Below are 21,125 nucleotides of genomic sequence, written 5' to 3' on the forward strand. Positions count from 1 at the left end.
ATTTAAAGATCTTATGGTTTTGGAACCACATGGGGCTTAGTAAATGATGACAGAATTTAAATTTTAGGGTGAATGGTCTCTTAAAGGCAAAGGGCAGTGTACATATTCTGCGAAATAACTTTTGCATTACATAAAAACACATAATATTCAAACAATATGAGAATGAGAAAATATGACATCAGAACTATTTCTTTTAAGGAGAACCATCACTAAGGGATGGCATGGTGTCTATATTGTTCATCTAAACCAGTGGTTCCCATCCGGGGGGCCGGGACTCACAAGAGGGCTTCAACAAACCCCACCAAAGGGAGCAACTGGATGACTTAAAATGATTGAAAAGCAAAAGAAAAACTAGCTTTAAAATAACTTTAATCTGGATATTTCTCCCAAACTTCTAGAATTCAGAAATGTAATTGTTTAGACACTTGAAAAAACGTGAACTCGTAAATGGTATTTTTGTACTTCTAAATTTTAGACAATTTTAAAACGCCAGGAAGATCAAATATTGAATGGGTCTTGGTCCCGTGAATGAGAAAATCTAGTCTTAATTCCTATTTCATCATCCCTTCTCTGGATCATACAAATGTGATTATAACTAAATGCTAAATGCCAATTCTTAAGTCCTCTCTGACCTTGGATCGGTGAAATATCATACCAGTCACACATTGGATTAAAGCATGAACAGACCGTGAACAGCCCAGATTCATTAGCAAAGGATAATTCCACTCTCAACAGTCATTCGCCTCTCACTCTAAAATTTAAATATCACTGGTTTGGCAAGACCTATACTGTAGCTGTGAATTAATCAATGACCGGGGGCCCGGGGGCTGCCTCCTTATCAGCTCCCTCCGTCTCTACATTTCTTTACTGAGCTTTCTGCTAGTAAACAGGGCATCTGTATAGCCTCACCTGCTCAATTCAAATACCAAACCCCTTTCCTCATTTCTGCATCTCTTCCCAGGGTTTTGGTGTGACAGCCTTTTGCACACTGCAGGTCTTGTTTTGACTTCCTCTGACAAAGCACTGAAACATGCTGTCAGAGTGACGGCTGCTTTCAGCCCCTTTCTTTTGTTAAGATTTACAGAAAGAACCCTTAGATTGAGGCCACAGAGGGGGGCAAAGGAAAAGTCAGTCTTTGTAGGGTGACCTTAAAACCTATCATCATCACCGCTCTGAAACTGGAGCGTATTTTTTATTTTTTTTACAGTCATAGCTTTAATACTGGATCATCTGCTTGATATGCGAGGAATTTTTCAATTAAACTTCTTCTCACTGAATCGGTGCACAATAACTGTATTAAAAACCTAAGTGGGGGATGTTTATTTCTATACTTTATGTTTTGCTTTATAGGCATTTATGACAAGCAAAAACTATAAATGATACAATCACCGAAGCCTTCAGTTTGAACTTCATATTTTTGGTGTTGCCTTCACCTTCCTTTTGAGTATGCAGTCATAAGAATTTTTTTATTTTTCTCTTTCTGAGAAAGCATTTTCATTAATGGACTTTTCTTTCACAACCTGGAGAGTCACACAAGTGAAGTATTTATGCTTAAATCATTGCTTACTATGAAAGTTTGTTTTAAAAAGTAATTAAAGCCATGCTGTAAATACAGGCTGAGTTACAAGCAATAAATCACACTGAGCTATCAAGTGGCAACTGACAGATGCAGTATAACGTTACATTGTGACTTGAACTCCCTTTTAAATGTTTTTTTGCTTTTTGAAAGAAAGGAATAGGCCTACATATTTTATTTTCATTCATTTAGTTTTTTGATCAAATAAATGCAGCCTTGCTGAGCATATACCCCATAAATTAGTGCTTTGACATTCACAACATCTTTTTAAGAGATACTGACATTCACAACATCTTTTTAAGAGATACTGATGTAGTAATTATATTGTCAGTTTCTATTCTTTTCAATGAATGGCTTCAGTTCTTAGAATATCCGTGATTTAATTACGTTAGTCTTTAAGGACAACAGGTCTGAGGACGCTCTCTGCTCACTCACTCTGCATTATTACGGCAAAGAGCAACGAGTGCACACATTTATAATACAAAGCTGTTTCTTTACAATGACATGCATGGAGAAAATGCATTGGATTCACACATGCTGGTTCATACTGGCCTACTCAAAACAGAAAAGGGGAAAAAAGCATGTATTCCAAACCCTCCTGGGGGGGATGACACAAGACATTCAGTAATTTAACAACCCAATCCTCACAATTCTAACTCAATCTTTCCTCCTCTCACCAAGTTCTTTGCTGATTGACAGCTCCGCAAAGGCACCCTACGATGAAAACCTGAAGGAAAACTCCAGCACTAACCAATAATTTAAACACAACAAGACCTCAGCATGTACTGCATTTGCGTACAGTAAGATGAACAAACTGGTGGCTTTGAAATGAGCTTTGTGAATACAAAGCAAGATTGTGATTCCCTAGATGTCATGCTCCATAAGCATGCATCAACACTGCCCTCCAGCCCAAGCAAACAGGCCACATGCTCGAATACACAAACTGACAATTACAGGGAAACAAAGAAACCAAGCAACTTTAAAGGACAGAAACACACACAATCTTCAAGACAACAGCAGCCTTCAGTTTGTGCCTCACTTTTCCACTAAAATATAAACTCAGTTTAAAGAAACAATCAATCAGAGCTTCTGCTTTCTATGAGATAATATAAATAAACTACTCATCTGTGGGCTGAGAGAGGATCTCCTATAGTTTAGGAAGCATTGCCATACTCAGGATATCAATATTCAGCATCTTCCCTTTTACGTTATCACTTAAAGTCCTAAGTACTAAAAGTGTACCCTATGTTGTGGAAACCTGAACTGCATTGTGAAATGTCATGAACAGAAAAGAATAGAATAAAGACATGCCTAGAGTGCTAGAGATGTCTGTATGTCAAATACCCGAAATCTTAAATATAGCTATTCAAGGCTACAGTTGATCATAAATCAGAGAATATGAAACTGCACAGCTCACGGGTTCTGCTTTAATATATAAACTTACTAGTTCATTCCTTGTCTGTACATAAATTTTATTTTTTATTAATGTCTTGCTGAAAGCTATTAACTCTATTCAGTTATATTTTAGATCGCATATTTCAGTTTTTATTAGTACTAGCACCTTATTCATACTTGATTATTTTTTTGTGTCTGCATATTGATGTTTTGCCAGTATTGCATGCAGTAATTTGATACTGAAAACAAGAAACAAACAAAAAAAAAGCTGTTCTGATAAAACACACACAACACTATAACTAGTAGGCTATTAAATGACTCAAAGTATAGCCTACACTTGGCACTTCTCAAAGATCAAAGGCAATGTCATGTCTTGACTGACTGCATAGATTACCATTGATTAATTCATATCAAAAATAACACTCAACACACTAATATTATATATATATATATATATATATATATATATATATATATATATATATATATATATATATATATATATTAACTCAAGGCTTCATATTGCTCCACACAATACGAAATACAATTAGAATTGCATTGCCATATTCTACATCCAAAATGCAAAGCACGTGGTAACGTCTCGTTATAAGTGAACATCACATGTTAACATAAAAACATAATTTTTCTTCTTCCAGTGTCTGAAAACAGCACGAGACCTTAATATAACGTCAGCTAGCGCGTGGAACTCTCCATTCACAAAATCAGTTCAGGCTTCAGGATGTAGCATCTACATGTAGGCAAACACACCCACCCTAGTCGCATCTACAGCTGTAAACACAAACGCTACAGCCGCTAAAGAAACGCGTCTGAAGCCGACTGCAATGTGTTCAGGTTCACTGTCAATCGCTCACACCAAGTGACCCAATACCGCGAGGTTCCCGGAGAGAAATCTCACTCTTACCGACAATGGCGAGCAGGAGTATTCCGAGTGAGCGTGGAGCCTGTCGGCGCCGTCCGGAAGCCATTTAATCACATTGAAAATTAGACGGGATGCAAAAGAAGGCGAAGCAAGTGCGAAGACAAGGATGGGAAAGCAGTAAATCAGTTCCTCTCGATCCAAACTACAGCCGGTGGCTCTAACATACTTGCGCCATTTTACACATCTTTTAAGGAATGTGTCAGCAATAGCAGCAGCATCTCGTGCTCTCTCCTCCTCGCGACCAGCACACGCGCTCATCCACCTTTCCGAGCTCACACACCCCACTGCTCTCTCTCTCTCTCTCTCTCTCTCTCATAGAACAAAAGACACAGTCTCCAAACACGGAGTAAGAAGCCTGTATGTGTGCAGGGCAGAAAATGATCTATATTTTATCATTTAAAGGCCACAGCTGAACAAAGGCTGATCAGGCACGAAATAGTAAATGTAGAAAAAGGAAATAGTGATGCAATGAAGTAGCCTACCGTTAATGATAAAATGATGATGATGATGATGATGGTGATGATAACAATTATAATAACAATATAATAACAACTGAAGTTAATGGAATGTGTAATTACACTTTTTTTTACATAAAAAAATGCATAAACGTTTACTAAATAATTTATTTTTAAAGAAAGATTAGGGAAATCATTATCCTTCCTGATGTTTAAAAGTATAATTTAGAAACTGTATTTGTGGGATACAATATTTAGTTGTTTTTAAAACTTCTTGTATTGTCAGGAATAGGGCAACAGCAATCAAAGAGTGCCACCTATTGACTGTTCAGCATACAATGAACAATGTTGCTGGACGTAAACAAGGATTGCCCAATCTGTTCAAATATGGCCTTTAGCCCCATCTGTAAGGCTCAAGCACCCCTGCATTGACACCAAATATTATTTAATATTATTCTAAAAATTATTAGTCATTATAATCTTAAAAATCATAACAGGGTGATTAAAAAAAAGAACAAATGTACAAAGCGTGCTCATATATTAGGTTTCTGTGTGATAGTAAACCTTATTAATTACAAATCTTAACAACCTGTTACCTTTACTGACATTTAGATACATTTTCTTGTAAAAGTGACTTTGGTGATTTTAAATATAAATACTGTTTCATAGGGTCCATCCTTGTGAAGATGCATAATTCCTAACTGGAAACATGCGGTATGTCTTTAAAGCAGTGGTATATTAAAGAATGAGACAAATTATTATTTTTATTATTATTAAGATGTTTATTTACATAGTACAAGTTTGCAGAGACTTTGCTGCTGCAAATCTCACAGAGACAGTGACAGAGGAAGAACATAAACATTATAATATATTGTCCTCCACTGCATTCATCCTTCATCAAACTCTACCCTTCACAGCTCACGTATATGATATAATTGAGTACCAACATTCGATCAGTCATCAGATTTCATTTCACTGCATCAATTATTCATAGGGCACATTTGTTCCAGTTAAAAAGATTAAATCCAATCTAAGTGAGTAAATTGACACTTTAATGTATATTCTGACTATGAAAAACTGATGGCACAGCGCGGGAAAATAAGACAGACAAATCATAGCGCTGACAGTATAACATGGGTCAAACAATATTATCCGATCCCAGAAAAAGAAACTGAATGTTCAATGCAATCTCCTTAAACCTATTCACCTGTGTCTTAAAACCTTTACAATCTTTAGATTTGATTTTACAAAGAATGCCGTGAGAGCATACAAACATAAGAGATGGACACGTGCTGTAATCTTACTGGGTTAGTGTAGTTTTGTGTATGCTTTGACTGATGTTTTAACCGATAGACGTCAGAGACCGTTCTGCTGCTGGTGTTACACAAATGTATCCACACTATGTGTGCTGAGAATCTCAGAAAAGCACAGGTCTGCTGGTTTGGGGAATACAAAAAGGATGAATTCTCACGTCACCAGAATAGAAAGGTCACCATGAAGCACCAGAGAAAACAGAAGTTAGAATACACAATTTCTTTAGAAAAATGCCTGTGCATCAGTGTTACTATTTGTTGTTGCTTTTCCGCTGTCATTAAAGCCGTCATTTTCCAGGAGGACTGGTGAGGTTTTCATGCACACTTGCCTTACATCAGATAAAGCAGTTGATTCCTCCGGAGTTTTTATGCAAAGACAGGGCACCTGAGCAATAAGCACTGATTATACACAACATATAAAAATGGCCCATATGCAACAAGGTGTCTGTTTTGAGAGGTATGGCTTGACAGGGGAACCCGCTGATCATCATTTCAACTCTCATTTCATGCATTTTGCTATTCTCCTCTCTGCAAAAAGATTGATCCACACAAATGACAACCGCTCCATGCTTAACATAGTGAAGCAAAATCCACCGTGAAGCTACAAAATGAGGTAAAATGAGACAATCAACTCATCCAGTTTAGGAAAACTGCTGCCAAACACAATGATCAAAACTGTTGTATCCTTTACACACGTTTAACTGTAATTAAATTAACAAGCAGCAAATGAGGTATCGGAATTAGAACTTATCCTGAAGGGCTGTTTCTGAACAATAAAATGCATATCTGAGAGTGACAAGACATCTCCTGACTCCTGGCAAAACCACTATTTTCTCATTTTTAGACATCACAAGAGGTTTATATGCCCCACACATTCCTAATGCTGAAGGTGGGATGTGCTAAAGCTGTAATCTGTCGTAGAAGACCCTGGAGCAAAGCTAAGACTACATGTTTGACAACAGACATATCAGAACAGAACAAAAATTACCAATTTTTGCAGTTTAAATGGATCCTTTACCCAAAAATGAAAGGTCTGCCACCATTTAGAAAACAAAATAAGATATTTTAGTTTCTTTTACAATGAAAGTCAATGGGGTTCACTGTTGTTTTGGAAATTCTTCCGAATATCTTCTTTTTTTTGCAGAAGAACTAAGTCATACAGGTTTGGAATGACATAAGGATAAGTGAATAATGACAGAATGTTTATTGTTGGGTGAACAATCCATTAAACAGTACTGACATGAAGCATATTGAACCAATATGTTATAATCTCAGTAAAAGTCTTGTTGTTGTTGTTGCTGTGGACTGGCAACTGTACATTTAGAAGTGTGACAAATGACGACATGCGAGTTGCTTACTGTGTGTTGTTAAAAAAAAGCAGCCAGAGTAATTCAGACATTCATCATCTTCAATTCCTACATGATCAGCCCTGAGTTCAGTCTGCTGTACATACAAAAACTGGAATGTTTAAAAGACCATCTTAAAAGTAGCCTAGTCTTGCTCTAGCACCAAAGCACTATTCAGTGAAGTTACTGACAATCAGCTGAACTGTGACAATGACTGAGACCGACTAGACTGAGAGTTGTTGTTGGCATCATGGGAAGTCCCGTCAATGACCTGAAGCACGACGGCAGGATTTTGAGAGTTTGTTGATGTTTCTCTTCCAAAATAACAGCATTAACATAGCAGAAACTACTTTAAATAAGCGTTTAAAATGCATAAAAAGGAAGCGCAACAGATACAGATCCTGCTCTCAGCAGCAATACAATAAAACATGTTTTTGCATGGAGGACTAAATATATTTACAGTTCCAGATGAACTTTAAATGGTGACAGATGCATGGCCTAAGGACAAGGAATATGGTATGGGACAAGACCTGTCTGAGAGATGGAGGCTATTTCCTAGTTTGGCTGAAAATGTTCATCTCAGACTCCCTGCGTAGAAGTTCCTGAGAAAAAAAGATGACTGGCATGTCAACAGGTAGATCTTATGGACACAGACCTTGAGGTCTTGGGTTAAACCGTGTGGTTAGCCTTCCGCTGTGTTTCTATCCCTTCATCTGAAGAGTATATTAGAGAACTGTTGTGATGATCAAGTTTTGTTTTCCATAGCAAAGGACAACACAAGCAGATGACCACATGCTTGCACACAGGCTAATAATCAGAGACGAAAGATTGAGTAATCGTTACACAAGAAAACACAGATAGAGAGTTAGAAGGGCAGTAGATTCTGCTATTATCCAAATGCTATGAATCAGACGGCCCAAAATCCGCCCATAAGAAGTTGCCTTCTTAACTATACTCATAAAATCACACAGAGAAAAAAAACAATCCTGTAAAGAAATGAGGTAGTGCTGTTGACTGAGAAAAACTTGGAGCATGAATCAGTGATGTGTCTTTACAAGTACACTCAGAGAGTTGAAAAAATGAAGAAAATTTACATGGATTCTTAGTGTTCCTTTTGTGTTGGTTTCCTTAATATTTTTTTCTGCATTTTTGTCATGTTTTTCTACATGTATTTGATACAGCAATTATGTATGTACAAATGCACTTTAAATTTGAGACTCCTGAGACACTATGCTCCAGTCAGGGAATGTGTGTTTTCATTTATTTGCTTTGTATTCGAGTTTGTTTGCACGTGTATGCATGCAAAAGTGTAAGTTAAAGAGTCAGTTCTGTCATTTACTCACCCTCAAGTTCTTCTACACCTGTAAGATTTTTTTTCTTCTGCAGAAAACAAATATTTTTTTCCATGCACAGGTTTGGAGCAACGTGCGGGTGAGTAAATTACAAAATTTGCATTTATGGGCGAACTATCCCTTTAAAAACCGAAATAGATGGAACTGAAAAATACTAATTTTCTGCAACAACTGTTTTAAGCACAGATCTGTGTGTGTTTGTGTATTTTATGTGTAGTGAACCTGAGACAGCAGGAGGTGGTACTTTGTGGCAGGGTTATTTGCTCTGACAAGATGTCCACCATTTGGCACTGATCTCAGACCGTTCTTGCCGTGAATGAATTCGGTTTCCTCATGTAGGGCTTATTTCAGGATCCTTCGACTTCACCTCTAAGTAAGAACACTCTTGACTTCTCGTGTGCATGTAAACATATAAACCACTTCAGCACATTCCATACATGCACACAAAGAGGGGTTAAAGTGTGCCACTGATATGCCCTAAAATGCATATCCATGGATTCTAGTGCTAAAAAAATATTCTATATGTACATACATATAAAATAATGGAACCAAAAGGTTACAATAAAACAGCCAAGAGAAGAGGCGTGCGTGGCTACGAGAAAATATCAACTTCTCCAAGCAGGAAGGTGCCACTCGTTGGTCTCCTCTGTTGTCTTTCCCTGTCCCAGAACTTTGGGAACACCGTTTGTTATGCTTTTCTTCCTTCCAGCTTAGGGGTACATGTGGTTATGTGCCCCTGAGGTAGATTGGACAAGGCCAGAGCTGACGAAGGATGAGGGGGAGGCAGGTAGACCTAGTGAGGGCAGAACCTTTCCTGTTGGGCACAGTCGGTGGGTCCCGTTTTCCAGGGTCTCTGCCTTTGAATGAAGTGGTTTGGACGAGTGGAAGCCATTGGTAAGCCCCACTCCTTGATTTTTGGCACCGCCCATTGTCGGCTGGCTGTGACCACTTTCAAATGGTCCATTATGATTGGACAGTACTTCTGAGATGTGAATGCTGGGGGTCTGAGATGGAGATTGAGTCTCGTGGTTGTCCTCGCTGTGGGCATAAGGTGGATGCCGGTTTGTTGGAGTTGCCTTCTCTCCAGGAGAAGGGTGGTTGGAAGATGGAGACTCGAGAGAGAGCTCCATGTCACTTTGTGGACCCTGGTCAACCATCGTGTTCGACAGCTGTGAATGTACGATGACTTCAGCCTCCACCTGGTTCTTGCTGAGGGAATACAGCCTCTCCACACGCCCGCTCTGAAAATACAGCACAACACAAGAAAACACAATACTTCAAATGGGGTTTTATTTATAATAATCTTGGAATAGGTTAACAGACCTCTCATTAAGAACTTTATATTTGAAACAATATATGTAGGGAGATTTTGAATAAATAACAGTTTTTTTTAATCAAATAAATGGCATGATATGCAAATTAATTTGATCAAATTAATCACAGTGAATTACATATATCAATTTTTTTTTTTTTGCAACTTACAGTGCTGTGAAAAGGTTTTTGCCCCCTTCCTCTTTTTTTAATATTTTTTGGCATATTTGTCACACAAAATGCAAAATGCAATTTTTGATTAAAGATTTCATTTATTAAGGGAAAACTTGAAAAATTAACCTGGCCTACTTGAAAAATTAATTGCCCATCCTGTTAAATTTCCTGTAAAAAACCCTCCTGTGATTAACTACATTATTTTAGAAAGCTGAGTTAAATTTCACTATACACACCCAGGGCTGATTACTGCCAGACCTTCTGAATCAAGAAATCACTTAAATAGAACAAGGTGAAACATGCTTGAAGAGCAAAACATCATGCCACAATCTAAAGAAATTCAAGAACATGTATCAGTCTGGAAAGGGCTTTAAAGTAAGTTCTAGGGCTTTGGGACTCCAGTGAAACAAAAGGTCAGAGCCATCATCCACAAATGCAAAAAACTTGGAACAGCATTGAACCTTCCCAGGAGTGGAATATCTCATAGATTCCATACGGGATGGTCAGTCAAACACGTTAATATCATGGTCAGCAAACTACTTGGAAGTGTTATGGCACTGAGGGCAGGTGCTAAAGAAAATGAAATATTCAGCATTTCAGCATATGAAATCATCTCCATGAAGCTTGTCAACAGATAGAAGTATAAAGTGCTCTAAAATCTCCTGGTAGATGGCTGCATTGACTTTGGACTTGATAAAACACAATGGATCAACATCAGCAGATGTCACAGCTCCCCAAATCAAAATGCCTCTACAGTCTTCCTCCAGACATTGATTTCCAAAGGAAACACAAAATTTACTTTGATCTGAAAAGAGGACTTTGTACCACTGAGCAGCAGTCCAGATCTTTTTCTCTTTAGCCCAGGTAAGATGCTTCTGACATTGTTTCTGTTACAGAAGTGGCTTGGTAGCCCTTTTCCTGAGGACGTCTGCGCATGGTGACTCTTGATGCACTAACTCTAGTTTCAGTCCACTCCTTGTGAACAATGCTGAAACCCGTTCTGAAAACAGCTGCCTAATAATTAGCAAAGTCCAAAAGAACAGCATCTTTAAACAGTCACTTTTAATTAGTTTACTGCATCCTTACTAAATGAATATATTTGATATATTTAAAAGAAAGAAAAACCTACATTTTGAATGGTAGTTTGTATGTGTGTGTGTGTGTGTCTATATATATATATATATATATATATATATTTTATATATGTGTGTGTGTATATATATATATATATAAGGATTTTATTAAGCAAAAATAAATAGTATTATTATTAATAATAATAATATTTTTTATTATTATTATTTATTAAATTACGTTGAGTTTTTCCAGTTTCTTACACCATGAGTGTCACCTATTTAAGACACTATATCAAGGTGAATGTTTTTTTTTTCCTTCTTTTTTCCTTCAATGCATTGCACTAAATCAGTGTGTTAAATTGAAAGGTCTAAAATAAACACTGAATTATAGGGTGAAATTAGATAAAGGTATAATTTTATGTGTTACCTTCCAGCTGCTCCACCATATATGAGGAGCTTCCGGAAGGACAGTAATTGGTAAATGGTATGCAGACTTCAGCTTTTCATTTCAAGTGCCACATACTAATTAGCTGTGTGTCCTCCCCACTGTCTTCTTAATGGTAATTACTTGCTCTGTACATTTCCTGTCTGTGTGAGGCACAATCTATCAGCCACATCCCCCATCACACACATTCATAAACACACAAGCAGATGAGCAAGGATAATGCACATTGCGTAAGATAAAGACCCAAATTCAGGCGTTTCTACACTCCTTTAGCTCACCTTACTGTTGTCTGACGGTGGTCCTTCAAGCGCTCCATTGATGAGAGCAGAAGAATCTTCAGCTATAGTATCTCTGTATCTGGTGATCCTATTGGCCCAGTTCCGACTAACGGATCCATTCCAGGCTGGCTGTGTTTGGAGCAGAAAGAGTAAACCGAAAGACTGAAAATACTAAAAGATGAAAGCATTTTCATAGATCAACATCTTTTTGACTAAGACCAAAAAGGATGCATGGTTGGGCAAATGGTTCAATGCCACATTAAAATATTGTTCTGTTGGTGCTGGCACAGTTAACGACAGTATACAGTAATGCTCACCTTAGATTCAGCAGGGGCATCATCAGTGCCTCCTACAGTAGCCATGAGACTCTGTTCCTCAGTGAGCTCTGTGAGGGGTTTGTTGGGGTCTTGTGCACTAGAGGGCATGAGGGTTTCCAGCTCATGGCAGTCACTGCAGTCAGGCACAGTAGTGGGCACTGGACGGGCACCCTTCCTGTACTGAGGACTCCGAGGACTCGAGTCAAGTCCACCAGACACATCTCTAAAAGTGACAGAGAGGGTGATCATTAAACATCACGTATTGTCTTTTTTTATAATGCTAAACTGAATGCAAGTGGTGTACACTTCTGTAAGGCCTCAGCATGACATGAATGCATGTCCCTGAGGCACGTTTCTGTGGTATTAATGTAAATCAGGGGTGTCCAACCCTGTTCCAGGCGATCGACTGTCCTGCTAAATTGACCTGGTTAACTTATCAATGTATTCCGATCTGTGATATTAAAATATTTGTAATCTCACCAATCAAATAAGTAATCAAATACATTTCAATTGTGAATGTTTCGAACATTTCTTCATATTTTACTTAATCAAATCACAGGGACAATGTACAGTATGCAACTTTGAAATACAAAAAAAAGGAAACACAATGTTCCAAATTTTTTGAAATGTAACCTGCCCTTTTCTCCTTCCCTTCTATAAACATATACATTCTATATACATTTCCTGTACATGGTGAATGTTAAAGAGACAGTCATTTTATCTTATGAGCTTGGACGCAATTTCACAGTTGGAGGTACCACTAAGCTTCACACAGCTTGTCAAATGCACCCCCCCCCCATTAATGTCAATTTATACTTAGGTGAAAGCTTTGAAATGTAAAGGTCACCCATGTATGATGGAGACACGATGCTCTATTGAGCCTCTGTTAACCAATAATCGCCGCAGCTGACCACAATTCTCAGAAGAAGGTGAAATGAGTTTGGTTCTCTCATTCTCTAAATGCAAAAGCCCAGCAGACTCAATCTGCCACTGTGGCTGTTCATTAAACCAGAAGAGCTCTAATAGAGCGAGAGCAATCAGCCATGACTCTCTGTCATTCAGCTCTCAATACTCCACATCTGCCACATCTGCTTCAGACACACACAAGCTTGCACACACACTGTGTGACTGAGTGTTGTTATTCACCCATGTCTCATTCCAGATTGAATGAACATCCAAAAGGTCCTTGAAACTTTCAAAATCTGAATATACAGTATTTTGGGGAGGCTTTTCACTGCAGCTCATTTGTCATTAAAAGCCTTCAGGGAAAACAGATTTCTGCCTAAGCTGTAATTGTTGCAGCGTTTTTCTGTGTTGAAGGAATGAATCATTTAACAATGAAATTACATTTGAAAAAAAAAACGTTTCAGTTTTTTAAGGCTATACAATAAGAGTCAGTGGGTTCAATAAGTCAGTGAGTTCCTGTTTAGTGTTATTTTAGTATTATTATAATAATAGTATTTATTATTATTATTTTATGACTTCATATTAAGGTAAGTTACAATTTTAAATTTTAGTTCTAATTTTGTCATGTGCTTTATTCTTTTGTTTTTATACTTCTAATGTATATTACGTATATAACTTATTTGTCAAGGCAATGTTTCATTTTTATTTACATTTTATTTTATTTCAGCTTCATCTCAATTACAGAAAAATATTTTTTGTTAGAACTTTGTTATCATTTAGTTAATGATACAAAACTGGCCCAGTGTTGTTTCGAACATCACTGACTTTTATTGTACGGACCAAAGCAGAAGAAACATTCTTATAAATATATCTTTTTGTTCCGCACAATAAAGTAAGTCATAAAGATCAATCATGACAGAATTTTCAATTTTGGGCAAACCATTTATAACCAATGGAGCAATCTAAATGTGCGGATCTCACAGAGTTTAAACAGGAGCGTACCGTGCTTTTCCATTGCGGAAACTGACACACATGCAGAGCAGGATGCAGAGAAGACCAAGACACACTCCAACTATGATACCAGTCACAGCATGGATATCCAGCTCTGTAGGAGAGAGAGAGAGAGAGAGAGAGAGAGAGAGAGAGAGAGAGAATGCACAACAGAATTGTAGAAATCAGTCAGCGAGTAATTATGCATAATTAAACTTCATAGTAATTCAATACAACTGAATCATGCTTAAGCATAATAATGAAATATTAATTATGACACAATGCATTACATTAATTATAAGTCATTATACAACTGGTGTATGTAAGTCTGTGTGATTTTCTGTGGCCAACTCCCCACAGACGGTGTGTGTGTATGGGGCTGGACTGAATCACTTCACACTCCCTGTGGGAGTGCTATTAATTGAGTGTCAGTGATGGGCAGAGGCAGATGGCAGTCTCTACACACACACACACACATGCACACACACAAAACACACCTGTGACGCCTCATGCAGATTCAGAGAAACTTAACAAGGGTTATCTTTGCCAAAGCAATAGAAAATATTAAATACACAAAGATATATACAAGCACAAATCAGTGAAATTTGCAGGTTCATGTTTGTGAGCTATAAGCTTCCATTTACTGATAGCAAATGTTCACATATCAGCCAAGTTTTCTGTAGCTCAAAGAGTATTGCAAGGCCAACGTTCGATTAAGTTGATTGTATATCTTGAATACGATGTATGTCTCTTCGGGTAAAAGCATCTACCAAAGGCTCAAGTGCAAATGTAACAGAAATGTATAACTGTATTACATAAATGTAAAGATTCTGAGGTTTCAATTAGTAGCTATGGGAGATTGATTCTTTTATATTTCCAGTGAAATAAAGGTTACTTAAAAAACAAATTATCTCTGTAAAAATAGTAAAAACATTTTTATGATTCTGAAAGGAGTATCTTATGCTCTAAAGGATGCATTTATTTAATACAAAAATATAGTAAAACTGTAATATTTTGAAATAGTATGAAATATCAAAATAAGGATATTTTGATAAAAGAAAAAATGAGGAATACCATGAGTTTGAAACAGAAATATTTTAACATTATTAAATTTCTTTATTATTTATTTTCATCAATTTAAGGCAGAAAAAAATATTAATTTGTTTTTTAAATAAACCTTTCAGACCCCAATCTTTTGAACAATAGTGTATCTATTTACAACTGCAGGGTGATACTGGCATGTTGCTTTGGAAAAAAAGCACTGACCTATAAAGTAAATGAATTAACTAAACTAGCCAAAGCAATACTGTAAAGTACCAAGTAAATGGCAACAAATAGTGTGAAAACCTTTACATACACATACACACCATATTTCTTTGGAGGAGTATAGACATCCTTCACAGGTGAATATGGTCCCACCCCAACTTCAGTGCAAGCCCCTATCTTAAAATAATAATGTATCCCACTCATCAGGCCTTGGACCTCTGCACTGGTAACAGAACCTAAGGAAAGTGAGTGAGACAAAGAGAGATTTATCAGAGACATTGCACATTTGCTTATGAAGTACAGCACAGTGTTTGTTTGTGCTTGTGTGGATATACCATCACGTGTGAGGTTTATCCACATGTGATCTGGATGGCTGAGGTTGCCAGTGTAGAGGATCCAGTAGGTCAAAATGACACCATTTGGCTCCAGTGGAGGATGCCAGCTCACCAGAACAGAGTTTGAGTCCAGCGCACTCAACTGCATATCCAGAGGGGGAGAGGAGGGTCCTGTCATAAACACACACGTTTATACCCGACACACAAGAAACCAAAAAAGGAAATGAGAAGCATAATAATTAAGAACGTTTTCGCTCTGAATCATTTGAATGTAACACAAAAACGTACACTTTTACTCAATATTTCAGACTACTTTAAAGGGGAAATCAGATTTTCCACAAGTTGGTTTGATTCTTTTGGGTTTTTATGAAATGTCTGCCAAATTCCTCAAGGATCGTTTAAAACAACACCCTTTTACCTTGTCAAAAACAGTGTTTTTTCACAGTGACCCATTTCGGAGCATGTCTCTTTAAATTATAAAGAGCTACTGCTCACCCCGCCCCTCTGTTCTGTTTTTTTTTTTATTTTTGTGTATTTGGTGGCGCATTACCATAAAAAAAAAACTAAATCCACTGTGCCTTCAGTTGCTCTGATGTCGAGAGAAAATTAAGACAACAAAACACCTGCATTGGTTACAACACGCTGTTGTCACTCACACAAAAAAGGTGGACAGCGTACAACTGGCTGAGGGCACCATGTAAAAGTGAATTTTGCATCCAATACTCTGGCATTTACCCTGGTCTTTACATGGCACGTCACAGTACAGTACTTTCAGAAATGCAATGGGACTGATTTGCTGTGTACATTGAATACACTAATATAATTTATTTTTATTGATTTAAAAATTGCAGCTCATAAAAGGGATTTATAGGATCAATAAATTAAATACAATATTGCTTATTGATATCTGCTGCAAAGTACCTAAACAAAACAGTGACACAGAAATGTAATAAATAAACCTTGAAAAACATAACTTGAAGGTACACACCTTTAAAAAAATAAATAAATAAATTGCCCAACAAAAAGTGAAAACTATTTACGCTAAACACTTTAACACTAAAATGTTTTAAAAAAAAGAACTTAAATTTCAGTCTCTTTTGGTCTGCATGCCTTCAAAAAACATGCACACATCAAGTCACATTGATTTTCTGTAATGCCAACTTTTGATCAATTTTTGAAGGTTGACAGTAAAAATCTACATACAATGAAAGTGGATGGTAAGGAGCAGCTTGAACATTCTGCTAAACTTCTCATTTTGCGTTTCCTGTTAAACCTCATTTTGTGAGTGATCTTGTGAGTGAATGATCTCTATTGTGTGCTGGCTGCTAATGCAACACTAATATCACAAACACAAAAATCCAGTTTTCCTTTAGTAGAAAAAAAGTGTTCGCCAAGAAAAGCACATGTAAAAGGTTTGTGTTGTTATACTGGTCTCAGCGTGTGCAGTCTGGGAGATACTACGAGTATAATTTCAGTTTATTATAGAGGGAAATGTCTCATATTGAAGTGCCCACTCTTTTTCCCCCCTCAAAAGTAGATAAAGCTCCTCTCAGTTAGTCTGACACTAAATCTCTGTGGCAACATGCCCCTCCCCGCCATCACTTGGCTAGACTGACTGACAAGCTGAAAGACTCTTGGCCAACAAGAGGGGCAATTCCATCTGGACTTTTAATTAAAGCCAATTATCTCCTTACACCTCTCCCTATTAATCCCCTAACTGTTAACCTAACACAAACACACTGACTCGCACCGAGCCACACAACTCACATACTAGCAATACACTCACAAACACGAATTCATCACTTCACACTCAAAAAAAAAAACCCTACACACACTCACGCTTGTGTACACACTATAATTAAAGCTCTCGCTCAAGCACAGACAAACACAAGACACAGTGTGCACAAGACACTCTCCCAAATTTACCCATGTGATTTACTCATGTGAAAAACAGAATAAAGACCATGTAACATCTTTATACTTCATATAAGTTTCTTTTTTCAGTGTATTAGGTAGAAAGGCTCTTTTACAGCACTGAAATGGGCTGTACTCACTGTCTGGAAGTGTGGACTCTTCCACTGTGCTGCTGAAAGGGCCACTCATATCAACTCCATTAGACTGCACAGCTATTTCATAGCTGGTGAAGGGCTTTAGTGACTCCAGTAAAATCTCCTGAGAAGAGCTGAAATACAGCGAGATACAGAAAAACACAGTAAGAGGACCGGTTTATTCCTTTGATGGCAATGCTGAGTTTTCAGCATCATTACTCAGTCTTCAGTGTCACATGATCCATCTGAAATCATTCTAATGTGCTGATTAGACATGTATTATTATTATCAATGTTAAAAACAGTTGTGCTGCTTAATATTCTTTTTTGTTTTGTTTTTTATCACAGTGTAAACTGTGATATAAATTTTTTTCTAGGATTCTTTGGTGTTTAGTAACATTATAAATTACTTTATTGTCACTTTTTTGAAAAAATTTTGATCAGTCATATAGCGTACACGGAGAAAAAATATAATAAAAAATATATACATAGAAATAAACATTTTTGGAATGAATTTACAATATTTACTTAAAATTTTAAATATATATATATTAATTATATTATTATTAATTATAAATTCTGATCTATTTTAAAACCAATGACAATTTCAAAAATGCCAAAGATTGGCAAATAATTGCTGGATGACTGAATGCTTTGGGTAAGAAAATGAGCGTGTGATGATGTATTTTTGCCTTTAGTCTTTATTTCACAATGACTGTTTATAATCTGTTTATGCATTATCATTATTGCTTATATATCTGGTACCTGGTATAGTATGAGACCAGCGATGCATTGCGTATTCCTGCGGGGCTGCAGCGTATAGTGTAGTTGATGATTCGCACATTGCTAAAGTGCGGTTTCTCCCAGCGGAGCCAGATAGAGGTGGAACTGTTTGCACGAGCTCTGACACTGATGGGTGGCAGTGGAGGGAGAGAGTCTGTTGTCCGCACTAAAAAAAAACAGTCACACACACACACACACACACACACAAATGTAATGTGCTTTAAATCTAAAGCACAGCAAGATATGATTTGATCTAATAGCAACCACACGCACCTCGTGTGAGCTTCTCTGTTCTGCCCTTCCAGACAGCAGGATAACCCTCAGTCTGTTTATTAAACGGCCAAACTTTCACCTCGTACAGCTGATCAGGAGCTGAAACAATCAGGCAGATAAAACTTCTCATGCTCAAACTATAAACCTTTGCATTCGTGCTGGTATAGGCCAGTGTTATTTTAGTATCAATAACATTAATAATTGATATAATAATTTGAATTTTTTTATATAATTTGGATTTTAGTTTTAGTAATTTTGAATAATTTTGAATACACACACACACATATATGTGTGTGTGTGCGTGTGTGTGTGTGTGTTTGTTAAGCATATTTCAGTTTTAGTTGTAGCGTAGTTCTTTTAGTGTTAATTGAAAATGAGATATACTGCTTTGGCAGCTAGCTGATTTTTTCTTTTTTAAAGCTTTATTTCAGCTTTATTCCCTGCATTTAGCATCAAATGAGCTGCTGTGTATGTGCAGTTTTTCAAGTATATTTGTGTGTGAGAGTAAGGTTTGTGTGAATAAAGTTACTGGTGAGCTCTCACCAAGGCCTGTGACCTCATGGTGTTTAACTCTCTTCCTCAGTTTGATCTGTTGAATCCTCTCATTGATCATAGGCTTCTCCTCATTGGGCAGCTCCTCTCCATCCAGTTCCTGCCAGGAAAGCTTATAACCAGTGATCTGAGTATGATTGGGTGGTGGCTGCCATGTGACATGGAGGGAATGCATTTTGGCTCTCACTTTGAGCTCGGTGGGAGCAAAGAGCACTGGGAAGAACAACAGAGGGAGACAACAGTGAGAACGGCTGTGTGTATTTTGTGTGAGCAAGCTGACAGGGCAGTACATAAGCAGTGGCGCCTCCAGGACAGTTTTAATGAAGGATGCTGAAAATTGCATACAAATTAAACTAGTATTTAAAAAAAACAAAAATAAGCCTGCAAGCTTCTCCAACTACTACAATTTGTGAGGATCAGAATTATTAGATTATTTTATTTTCCTACTGTTAACCTCCCATTTAAGATTTCAAGAGATACTCCACCACAGAATGATAATTCTGTCATTAATCACTTATCCCCACGTCGTTTTACACATGTAAAAGCTTCGTTCGTCTTCGGAACACAATTTAAGATATTTTAAATGAAAACCGAGAGGCTTGTGACTGTCAAGGTCCAGAAAAGTATAAAAGAAATCATCAGAATAGTCCCTCTGCCAACAGTGGATCAACCATTACGTTATGAAGCAACAAGAATCCTGCTTGTACAAGAAGAAAACAAAAATAACGACTTTATTCAACAATTTGTCTTCTCCGTCTTCTAGTACAGAAAGTATTCTCGTCGCTTAATTTGTGTCATGAAAACGATCAAAGCTTTTAAGTGTCTGGAACGACATGGGGGTAAGTAATTAAAGACAAAAATATAATTTTGGGGTGGAGTATCCCTTTAAGAACAGGCCATGGGAAACAGCTAATCCTTAATCTTAAGAGAAAATCCTTATAATTTAGAACAAAATAATTTATAAGATAAAATTTAAATATTAAATAATTAAAATAAAGATCATACAAATTAAATTATATTATGATATAATATAATATAATAAAATAAAATAATTAAAATAATAAGTCATTCAAAATGGATTGAACAGAAGGTACACAAATTCATTATCAGATTTTATACTAAAATTAGCATAACATCTAAAAAAAAAAAAATTATATATATTTTTAACTTTCTATATGACTATTTCCACAAAAGATATTAAGCAGTACAAATGTTTTCAACATTGATGATAACAAGAAATTATTCTTGAGTAACACAGCAGCATACTGAATACTGGAGCAAAGACTGAAAATTTAGCTTTACCATCACAAGAATACATTTACATTTTTATTTTTGTGATAATATTTCACAATATTACAGTTTTTACTGTAATTATATATATTTCAATCTGATTTTTATAAAATGCAGAGTTAAACAGTAGTGCATTTAGGACTTTGTACTTGACTATAGATTTGAACTTAGTACCAGGGTGGACAAGATCTAAACTACACACAAAAAATGCATGTGGTGACATATGCTTACTTGAGTTTTTCGTTTTTGGACCCTGTCTGATTATACAGTACATGTAGACATCACTCTTCAAATCACTAAAAAATCTGAAGTTCACCAAAAATGTATACAATCTTGCTGATTGTGGGACCAGTGGGGTGTGGTCAGTGTTGTTTTAGGGGATCAACGGCCCACCGGCCGCCCCTTGGAGGCACCACTGCATATAAGTTTAACCTTGTGTGAGTTGAAACTGGTATCAGTGTGCATGCATTTGCTTATGTGTACGTGTTTGTGTTCACTCACCCTGAGTAAGGTTTGGTGTGTGGTGCGAGGCCCAATCAGAAGACAGACTGAACCCAGCTCGCGTTCCCGCCGCAATCCGGAGCTGGTACGTTTGATTTGGTTTCAGATCCCTTAGAGTCACCTGCGTCTCATTCCCACCCACTTCCACAGAGTATATGTGATCCACTGGAGGGCACACACACACAATCATGTGCCAGAAAATAAGTA

The 21,125-nt window shown here is 37.0% G+C and overlaps 2 protein-coding genes across 4 annotated transcripts in view; both read right to left on the minus strand.

Moving 5' to 3' along the window:
- igdcc3 (immunoglobulin superfamily, DCC subclass, member 3) overlaps positions 1-4,188 on the minus strand; it is a 72,327-nt gene extending 68,139 nt beyond the window's left edge. Inside the window, exon 1 of the mRNA XM_052560317.1 lies at positions 3,894-4,188. Within this exon, the coding sequence (XP_052416277.1) occupies positions 3,894-3,957 (64 nt within the window). The 5' untranslated portion in view covers positions 3,958-4,188. The remainder of the gene's footprint in view (positions 1-3,893) is intronic.
- A 933-nt stretch (positions 4,189-5,121) lies between these two features.
- Positions 5,122-21,125, minus strand: part of LOC127962313 (immunoglobulin superfamily DCC subclass member 4) — a 65,998-nt gene continuing 49,994 nt past the window's right edge. For all 3 annotated transcript variants that reach the window (XM_052561851.1, XM_052561852.1, XM_052561853.1), the window contains 11 exons: positions 20,919-21,083; positions 19,119-19,340; positions 18,576-18,674; positions 18,285-18,468; positions 17,527-17,654; positions 15,473-15,643; positions 15,239-15,373; positions 13,884-13,986; positions 11,976-12,198; positions 11,659-11,787; positions 5,122-9,618 (listed from right to left, as the gene is read on the minus strand). In XM_052561851.1, coding sequence (XP_052417811.1) covers positions 9,088-9,618; positions 11,659-11,787; positions 11,976-12,198; positions 13,884-13,986; positions 15,239-15,373; positions 15,473-15,643; positions 17,527-17,654; positions 18,285-18,468; positions 18,576-18,674; positions 19,119-19,340; positions 20,919-21,083 — 2,090 coding nt within the window. In that variant the 3' untranslated portion in view covers positions 5,122-9,087. The remainder of the gene's footprint in view (positions 9,619-11,658; positions 11,788-11,975; positions 12,199-13,883; positions 13,987-15,238; positions 15,374-15,472; positions 15,644-17,526; positions 17,655-18,284; positions 18,469-18,575; positions 18,675-19,118; positions 19,341-20,918; positions 21,084-21,125) is intronic.

Source organism: Carassius gibelio, chromosome B7 (genome assembly GCF_023724105.1).
Source record: "Carassius gibelio isolate Cgi1373 ecotype wild population from Czech Republic chromosome B7, carGib1.2-hapl.c, whole genome shotgun sequence".
Classification (NCBI taxonomy): Eukaryota; Metazoa; Chordata; class Actinopteri; order Cypriniformes; family Cyprinidae; genus Carassius; species Carassius gibelio.